Below are 8,752 nucleotides of genomic sequence, written 5' to 3' on the forward strand. Positions count from 1 at the left end.
GCTAGCTGGATGCTTTGAAATGAGAAAGGGGCTTAGCCAAGGCTGTCAGAGTAAGAAACTCAACCTTTGGAAGGAGGCATAAACAGGAATTCAAGGTCATCCTGGCTTATGCGCAACCATTTTCCTGACCCCACCCCCCAAATCAAACTTAAGTCAAGCATGGTGGTACACAGCTGTAATCCCAGCACGAGACTGAAGTGAGCCTGGGCTGGGCTATAGAAATGGCTCCACAGACCCCATACAGAGGTCCAGGGCGTACCTATCTAAGAAAAATGTCCCCATAACTGACAAATAGCAACGCCCACTCCAAGTTCCAATGAAAACTTTCTAAGATCAAAATGTAAACTTGACCCAAAGAACTGACATTAAGAAGTTTCAGACCCAGGTGTGGTGATTCCACTTAAGAGGCGGACAGAGCCATGTGAGTTCAAGGCCAGTCTGGTCTATAAAGTGAGTCCAGGACAGCCAGGACCATACAGAGAAACCCAGTCTGGGATGGTGGGACGGGGCTGGGACATGGGGACAGTTTCAGTTAAATCACTTAACACTTGTGTGCCAGGCAAATTTGAGACTTTGAGTTTATTAACTGTAGGTAACAATAATTTAAAAGGTACAATGGGATCTCATATTACAGAAATAATATGTAAAACTATACAATAGACTAGTCAGGGTAGGGCTGATATGATAGCAGTTAACAAGAAGGCTAGAAAGCAATGTACATCACAAGTCCAGGTCACACTTGCTTTTATTATTTTGGTTTAAGACAATCCCACTTATGTGCCCCCAACTGGCCTCAAACTCACTAGGTGAATTATGGCTTTTGCTCTTTTCCCTAAACAAAAAAACAGATTAATGCACATAAAAGCAGATTAATTTGAACTAGCTATTCACTGTATCTATTGACTTGTATTTCAGTTTGAAAGGAGTCTGAATGGAACACACATGAACATCTGGTGTTTGGGAATTCACCAGGTATGTTGGCACAAACCTTAATCCCAGTATTTGGGAGACACAGGCAAGTTTGAGGCTAACCTGGTCTACATATCAGTTTCCAAGCCAAGCCAGAGATACAGTTATACCGTCTTAAATAAACCACCATGTGACACTCATGTTTTAGGCAAATGTCAGAATTTACAGTACTATCCTAGCATTTGCAAACTTCAAGATAATACTGAGTATTAAAAAAAAAAAAAACCTGTAATTTCAAATAAATGGATCAAGTTTCAATAGTACCTAATAAAAATGAGAACAGACACAACTTTCAGGAAAGCCAATTTCAGCCCTGACTTTACCACTGACAGGAGCATAACTGTGCTCACTACAGTAAAGTCCTATGACGTCCTTTCAAGACTCCACACTGACTAGAAATGGGGCAAAGCACAACTTGGGGGTGGGGGGGACAGAAACACAAAACATACTGTTTGTTTTTTTAACATAAAAGGCAGGTGTTCCAAATCATGGCTAAGTTTCTAGTGATTCAAAGTTGGAGTTCTCTATGCTGAAATACTTTTGAAGCAGGGGATGCCCCAGTCTATGGGTAACACACCCTGTATCTGACTGGCACCAGCAAGCTAATGCCGAGATTGCACAGGACTGACTGACTTCAAAGCTGAAGAAGCACTAAGGAACAAAGCCTGGAAATGACATGCTTATTCAACACCAACTTAGTCTCTTAGACTTGGAAGGGACTGCCATCAGTGGTAAATGGAACACTTCCTGCTTGGCCTAGAAACCAAGTAAACCAGGCGTCCCTACCTTAGCAGTACTATGTGTGCAAAGTGCCAGTTTTATATACAAACTTGTTAAGTAAACGCTGCATGTGTGCAGGAAGCAGTGAGGGAGGCTGACTTCTTGAAACAGCCTTGTGGCATCTAAACGTTTAATCCTGCTTGCTAAGGGTCACCTCTCGTAAAAAGCCTGGACCAGTGCTGTTGGAGCTTTGATGAAGTTAAAGGTGGTGCCGATACTGCTTGTAAAAGCCAAGGACAGGACCTCCCCTACGAATGCAAATACCTTTGTTTTAATCATCCTTTCCAATGACACGCCTAGCATAAGCAGGCTGGACTGAGGTAGCTACACAGTTTTTAGACACCTGCTGACAAATTTAATGACAATTCATGGTGTAGCCAGTTGGTTGTTTCTGCTGATTTTAATCATAAGGGGAGAAAAATCAGCAAAGAGCACATGATCAGTTTACTTAGAAGTCAGCATCCAAGGTAAAAGAATTCTCTGTTGAACTTGACATCACACCCATCCTCTGGTACTCGCCTACTCGCTTCTCAAAGAAGTTTGTCTTTCCTTCTAGTGAAATATTTTCCATGAAGTCAAATGGATTTTCTACTCTGAAAATCTGGAAAAGTAGCATCAAGATATAAATTGCTGAAAACAAGTGAAAGAAAAAAAGGAAAAGAAAGAGTATAAGGCCATAAATAACACTTTACCTTGTTAAATCCCAGCTCCAGCATAAGCCTGTCGGCCACGAATTCGATGTACTGCTTCATCAAAGTGCAATTCATCCCAATGAGCTTCACAGGCAAAGCTTCCGTGAGGAACTCCTAGAGGCCAAGCCAAGCTTGAGTACCCTGAAGCCTGAGGACCCCTTCCGGGAAGGGAAAGAGCAGTCCACACCCATCACTCACCTGCTCGATCCTAACTGCGTTGACAATTATCTCTTTCACTCTCTGCTCCGATGGCTTGTGTACCAAGTGCTTGAACATCAGGCAGGCAAAGTCACAGTGTAAACCCTGGGAGGGAGTTCAAGGTCACTGTGAGGGCGAGAACTCCCGCTGTTCACACATTGACTAAATGCTCTATCCATCTTATCTTTACAATCTCGTGCAACTTGTCTGAGCACACTGAGGGCTCTTAGCCTGACAAGAGGAAGGTATTTAAGCCTGGTACGGTGGTTCACGCCTGTGAGCCCAGCATTCTGAAGCCAGAGACAGAATCACCCGTGAGTTTGAAGCCAGTCTGGCCTACACTCTTCCAGGCCACAGACTGCCAAAAACAAAAACAAAACACAGCAAGAGAGGAAAAATAAAGCAGGTAAAAAAAAAAATTAGGGGCCAATTGTGATGCCATGGAGTAGGCTAGCCCAACTCAAGGCCCTCAAAGCTGCCAACTATTGAAACACAGAGCCAGGTCTATTCCGTTCTGATACTTTGCTCAAGTATCTTCACAACTACAGGCTCTAGTCCTCATCAACACGGAATGCCAGTTAGCATTCAGATACTCAGGAATTAGAGACACTTCCTTCTACCTTTCTTTATTTCAAAGACCTACATGGAGCCCAAGCAAAGCCTTGCCTCATCAGGAGGCTTACCAGTTAACTTGGGAAGAACAAAGAAACACAAAGGATCGTGGATGATACCCTAAAGATTCTATTAAGAGCTTTTAGTTTACGCATTCAAGCCTACAGAATAGGAATATATGTACTAAGGAAACAAGGAGTTTCAATACATTACTTAAGGTATTTTATTCTTTGCTGAGTATATGTATGATCAAGTTTACACATTAACTGTGGATCCAGGCCTAGGGATATAGCAGAGTACTTGCCTAGCAAGCATGAGAGCCCCTAGGCTGGGTCCCCAAGACTCAAAATGGCCCAGCAGTCAACAAAGACCATTTGCTGCTTTTGCAGAGGACCCCAGGTTTAGTTCCCAGCACCTACACAGTGGCACCCCGCTGCCTCTTGTCCTCTGCAGACAAAACACCCACATTCTTTAAATGTGACCACACCTCATTTCTCAAGCTCCCACCAGCAGACACAAGAGCACGTATCTAAGAGCCACAGATTAGATCATTATTTCAGACTCACCTCGTCTCTGCTAATAAGCTCATTGGAAAACGTAAGGCCGGGCATCAGTCCCCGCTTCTTGAGCCAGAATATCGATGCAAAAGAGCCAGAGAAGAAGATTCCTTCCACCGCTGCAAAGGCCACAACACGCTCTCCTAGCAAAAGACAACGCGAAAACATTTGTAGTGAGTGAGGCCTCGGTATTCTGAGCATGGGCTAACAACCCAGCAACATTACTTGGACAATCCAGTTCGGGCTTAAGGAAGAAAGTGTCCTCACCATACGTAGCCTCCTTGTCCCCAATCCAACGCAAGGCCCAGTCGGCCTTTTTCTTCACACAGGGCATGGTTTCAATAGCATTGAAGAGATACTCTCTGTGGGCAGAAGTAGAGCCATGAACTGATACCACAGATACCAGGCAACACAGTAGGTGTAACGCAGGCCCCTGATTCAATACTTCACCTCCACTTCCCATCCTGAGGCTTACTGGCCACCTGTCAGTCCTCTCCAATCTACCTCAGTAACATAAAGCCTTCTTTATTTCTCTACAATTCCCTAAGGTAGAGCAAATTTCAGCTAATCTTGTCTAAAGTAAACTTTTGGACTCAGTATCAGTATTCTCTGGAGATTGTAATTCCCCTCAGTTTCACCATTTTGTTTCTTTTTTAATAAGCATTTGTAGCCTTAAAAGTTATCTTTTTATGTATGAGCGTTTTGCCTGAATGTTGTCTGTGGATGGTGTATGCGCAGTGCTTGTAGAGGCCAGAGAGGGCACCGTATTTCCCCATGACGGGTTACAGCTGTTGTGAGCTACCTGTAAGGGCTAGGAACCATAAAACTGGGTCCTTTCCAAGAGCCACAAGTGCTTTGTCATTGTCATCTCTTCAGTCCCTGGTTTGTTTTGTTTTTGAAGCAGCATTTCATCTGACTAGCCTTTGAACTCTTGGTCTCTGGGGTGCTGGGATTACAGACATGTTACCAGGCACTGGATCTTATAACAGAAGAACTAATAGAATTTAGGCCCTGTGCTTAAAGCAGTTGTGACTAGGCATACTAGAAGTACTCACAGCTGCTTAGTCATTCTGCTCATTTCCCCATTATGAACAAAAATACTTGACATAAAGTAATTAAACTAATGAATCCCAAGCATCTTGGCATGCCGTGTGGACACTCACCTTTCTTTGGAATCCTTAATGTAAGTGTCAATAAGGAGACTGTACATTTCAGAGTGTATGTTTTCCATGGCAATTTGAAAGCCATAGAAACAACGGGCCTCTGTGACTTGAACTTCTTGGCTAAATCGCTCCACCTAGTGGCAGTAAAATAAATCAGTTAGAACAAACTACTGCGGACTGTGCACGCCTGCAATCGCAGCACTCAGGGAGGCAGAGGCAGGCAGAGTTCAAGGTCATCTTAGTCTACAAAGAACTCCAGGACACCAAGGGCTACAGAGAAGCCTTGTCTCAAAAAAACCCAAAGCCTACTGGTTGTACCACCTTCTCTGCTAGGATCAATCCCAGCCCTCCAGCAGGTAGGAATCTGAACATGAGGCCATGCTGGTATATTTTCTGAGTTTTAGGCCAGTCAGAATTATAGTGAGAACTTGTTTCAAAAAAACATAAGTAAAACAAAACCAACAACAGGTATATATTTAATACAATTTAATCCTATATACTTAATACAAGCCTTCATGATTCTACAATAAAGCTCATTATTTCATGACATATGCTCAATTTACTATTTTGCCAGATATTTTAACAAAACTGTTGATTTTTTTTTTTAAAATATGCATAAGTGTTTTAACTGCATGCATATCTATGAACCAGAAAATGGCATCAGAGCCACTGGAAGTTAGGCTAAAGGGAGTTTTAAGCTTGTGGAGTACTTGTGAAATACTTGAAGAAGCTTATGAAAGTCTGAAGTTGTTACTGAGAATCAAATCCAGGACTTTTCTATTTTCTAACTGCTGTCAACCTCTGAGCCCCTCTCCAGGCCCTGCAGAGTTTCTTTTAGCATTTCATTATCCCCTCAAACACAACTTAGGTGCTCTGCACAAGCAGGAAGTGTCTTAACCAGAGTGGAGCCATCTTTCCAGCCCCCATTCACAGCACAAGATATAGAACGTCACACATCCGTTCTATACCTTTTAACTGAATTACAGGTTATTTCAGGACGACTCACCAGGTTTTCATTGACTATGCCATCACTTGCCGCAAAGAAAGCCAGAACATGAGATATAAAATGTCTCTCGTCGGGTTTCAGAGCTTCCCAGTGCTGAATATCCTTGGAAAGGTCCACCTGCAGTTGAGAAACTCACAATTTTAGCGGGTATGCAGAATTGACCCCCCATCTCTCACACACTCTGCATCCAAAATCCCCTTTGCTCATGAGAACACCTGATATCTCAGTGAGCAGCCATTCCCAACTGGAATCTAGGCTCATCTTGAAAAGTTGTGGTGGCCCTGCAGGAACCCTCTGTCCCGGCCAAGTGCTGAATGATTACCTCTTCAGCCGTCCAGAAGGAGGCCTCGGCTTTCTTGTACATCTGCCAGATATCATGGTATTCGATGGGAAAGACAACGAAGCGGCGGGGGTTTTCTCTCAGTAACGGCTCATCCTCAACGCTGGGGTTGGCGGGTACTTTAGTTTCCTGTTAGGTGAGAAAAACCACCACCCCCAAAGGCCAAGTGAACAATATGAAAACTGCCAGCGCCTCACCCATCCGATCAGGTACTTTCAAGGATGGGCAATTTCGTTTCGTGTGGTTAGCTGTCCCGTTGCTTGCTACTGTTACCCTCCTAGCAGGGAGGGGTAGGCCGACCCGGGCAGGCCGCTCTAAGGAGACACGTTGGCGGGAAAGAGAGGCGCGGCAGCTCGGACAATGCAGCTTTGGCGCCAATGCGCGCCCCCTGACGGCAGCCCCCCCAGCCCCGCACGGACCACTCACCAGCTCGGCGGGGTCCTGGAAGATTCTCCTCGCGGCCTTGCTGGCCAGGACGCGGGTCCCGCTGAGGGTCGGGGGCTGAGGGCGACACGCGTGCGTGAGCGGCGGGAGCCCTCCACCTCCTCCACCCTCCCGGCTCGGTCCCGCCAGGGCAACCCCCGGCCCCTCCGGCCCGGGGGCCGCGCTCACCGTGTTCTCCTTGTCAGCCAGGCTGAGCCGCTTCAGCGGCGACAGCTGCAGCTGCTGCTGATCAGCGATGGTGGCGAGCGGGACGCGGACGGAGAGCATGGCGAGCGGGAGCGGCGGCGGAGACGGGCGACAGGCGGAGGGGCGGCTGGAACCCGGGCACTGGCGGATTACCCGCGCCCGCGTCCTTTAAATGCAAGGCCAACCGCGCGCTGCGGAGGGGGCGTGGTCCGGCCTCCCATTGGACGCGCCCGTCCCCGCCGAGCGCGGGAGATTTGAGTCGCGCCGCCGGCCTTTACGCACAAAGACCTTCCCGGAGTTTGCGCCGCCCTGGAGCGCGCGGGCGCTCGCGGGGCCGGAACCGTTTGGGCCTGGGAGAGGCTCGGCGATTGGTAGAGCACCGAGCGGCGCGGGGCGTTGCCGCCGAGGTCGGTGCCGAGGGTGGAGGGAGGCTGCCGACCTCTGGGACACGTCGCCTTGACTGTCTGTGCGTCCCCGGTCTGAGGAGTGCGGGGCACCCGGCCAGGGGCGGCTGAGCCCCGCATTTTCCAGTCTTGTGACCTGGTTTCCTAAAGATTCGGGACCCCCGAGTCATAGGACTCGGAATCGCACCGACCCTGTGAGATTTAAGAGTGGGGAGGCCTTAAAAAAAACTGCGATCCGCCGCAAGCCTTCCACTCACTAAGGGGTACGGAGGCGGCCTTGGGTGCCGTTTTCCACCCCGCCGCATCTGTCAGGCCCCTTGTCCTCCGTGCCCCACTTTCAAAACAAGTTGCAAACCGAACAAGAATTCCAGAAAGTTCAGGAGATGATGAGGAGCCATACCTTCATTTTATGACTCCCCTGGGCGTCCAATAGTCGGAAGACGAATCTGAAAATTCCTGTGGTGAGGGTGGAGACAGGAACTCGGTTTTCTTCTGGTTTTGTAGATGGCTGCTCTCTGATATGCCCTCTGGGGTCCAAGATACCAGAGCTAAGTAGACAGAAGGGACGCACCAGGGATCCTCCTCCTTGGACAAATATTAAGTCAGGGTGAGAGCCTCCCCTCCGCTTCACCGCCATGTCCTAAGCTCTCTCTCATTGTAGATGTAAGAAAAAACTCACTGAACAAAAAGTGGCATCAAACTTTAGGCAGGCAATTTAGTTTCTAAGATATAAATACATTGAAGCAGATAGCAGACGTGTTCAGTTTCCCACACAAACCAGTGTCCTTCCCCGCCCCCCGCCAAAACCAAACTTATCCTCCTTGACCTTGATCTGATCCTCCTGCCTCCAGCTCCCAAATGCTAAGGTTACAGCTTGCGCCTACCACTGCGCGACTTACATGGTGCTGAGGACAAAACCTGGGACTTCTTCCATGCTAAACCAACTGGGCCATATCGATAAATATTTTTTGCTAATGGTTTGATTAACAAACTTATCGCTTCTAGCAAAATTATCAGTTGTTTTTTTTTAAACATAGTACCTAATTCACATTCTGCTTCTCAGTTATCAGTGTGTCGGGGCTAGCTGCCTTTGGTTGCTCTAATTCCTGGTGTATTTAGTACGAGTGAGGTCCTGCCTACTAAAATAATAGTCAGGCACCGAAGAAGGAGGGAGAAGCTCGCCGCCATTCTCCCCTCCGGGACTTCAACCTCCAAGTGCCTCTTCCCGCCAAGCGGGCTGAGCTAGGTGGGCAGCTCCGCCTCTGCTCCCTCGGTGCCGGGACCTGTCAGGAGCTGCTCCTCCGCATCAGAGGCTGGCTTTGACCTTTGCTTCGTGATTGGTCGGCTCCGCTTCAATCCGAATATCGCAAGCCCCGCCCATCCCCTCAGCCCGCGCTGGGT

At 47.6% G+C, this 8,752-nt stretch overlaps 1 protein-coding gene across 1 annotated transcript; it reads right to left on the reverse strand.

Moving 5' to 3' along the window:
- Positions 1 to 562: 562 nt before the first annotated feature.
- Positions 563 to 7,074, reverse strand: Rrm2 (ribonucleotide reductase regulatory subunit M2). Its single transcript, XM_055618373.1, has 10 exons — positions 6,930 to 7,074; positions 6,744 to 6,818; positions 6,300 to 6,446; positions 5,978 to 6,094; positions 4,972 to 5,105; positions 4,076 to 4,170; positions 3,818 to 3,951; positions 2,640 to 2,744; positions 2,442 to 2,555; positions 563 to 2,350 (listed from the first exon to the last, which is right to left on the reverse strand). Exons 1-10 carry the CDS (start codon positions 7,026 to 7,028, stop codon positions 2,198 to 2,200), a joined length of 1,173 nt encoding a protein of 390 aa, XP_055474348.1. The 5' UTR covers positions 7,029 to 7,074; the 3' UTR covers positions 563 to 2,197.
- Between the last annotated feature and the right edge of the window lie 1,678 nt (positions 7,075 to 8,752).

This window comes from Psammomys obesus, unplaced genomic scaffold (genome assembly GCF_907164565.1).
Source record: "Psammomys obesus unplaced genomic scaffold, mPsaObe1.curated_primary_1811, whole genome shotgun sequence".
NCBI classification, from domain to species: Eukaryota; Metazoa; Chordata; class Mammalia; order Rodentia; family Muridae; genus Psammomys; species Psammomys obesus.

Excerpts from the sequence above, each read along its gene's own strand:
- Rrm2 (XM_055618373.1), bottom strand. The coding sequence starts at position 7,028 with ATGCTCTCCGTCCGCGTCCCGCTCGCCACCATCGCTGATCAGCAGCAG. Across the intron at positions 6,095-6,299 it reads CCTTCTGGACGGCTGAAGAG|GTGGACCTTTCCAAGGATAT; the intron begins GTAATCATTCAG and ends TCTCAACTGCAG. Across the intron at positions 4,171-4,971 it reads ATTAAGGATTCCAAAGAAAG|AGAGTATCTCTTCAATGCTA; the intron begins GTGAGTGTCCAC and ends TTCTGCCCACAG.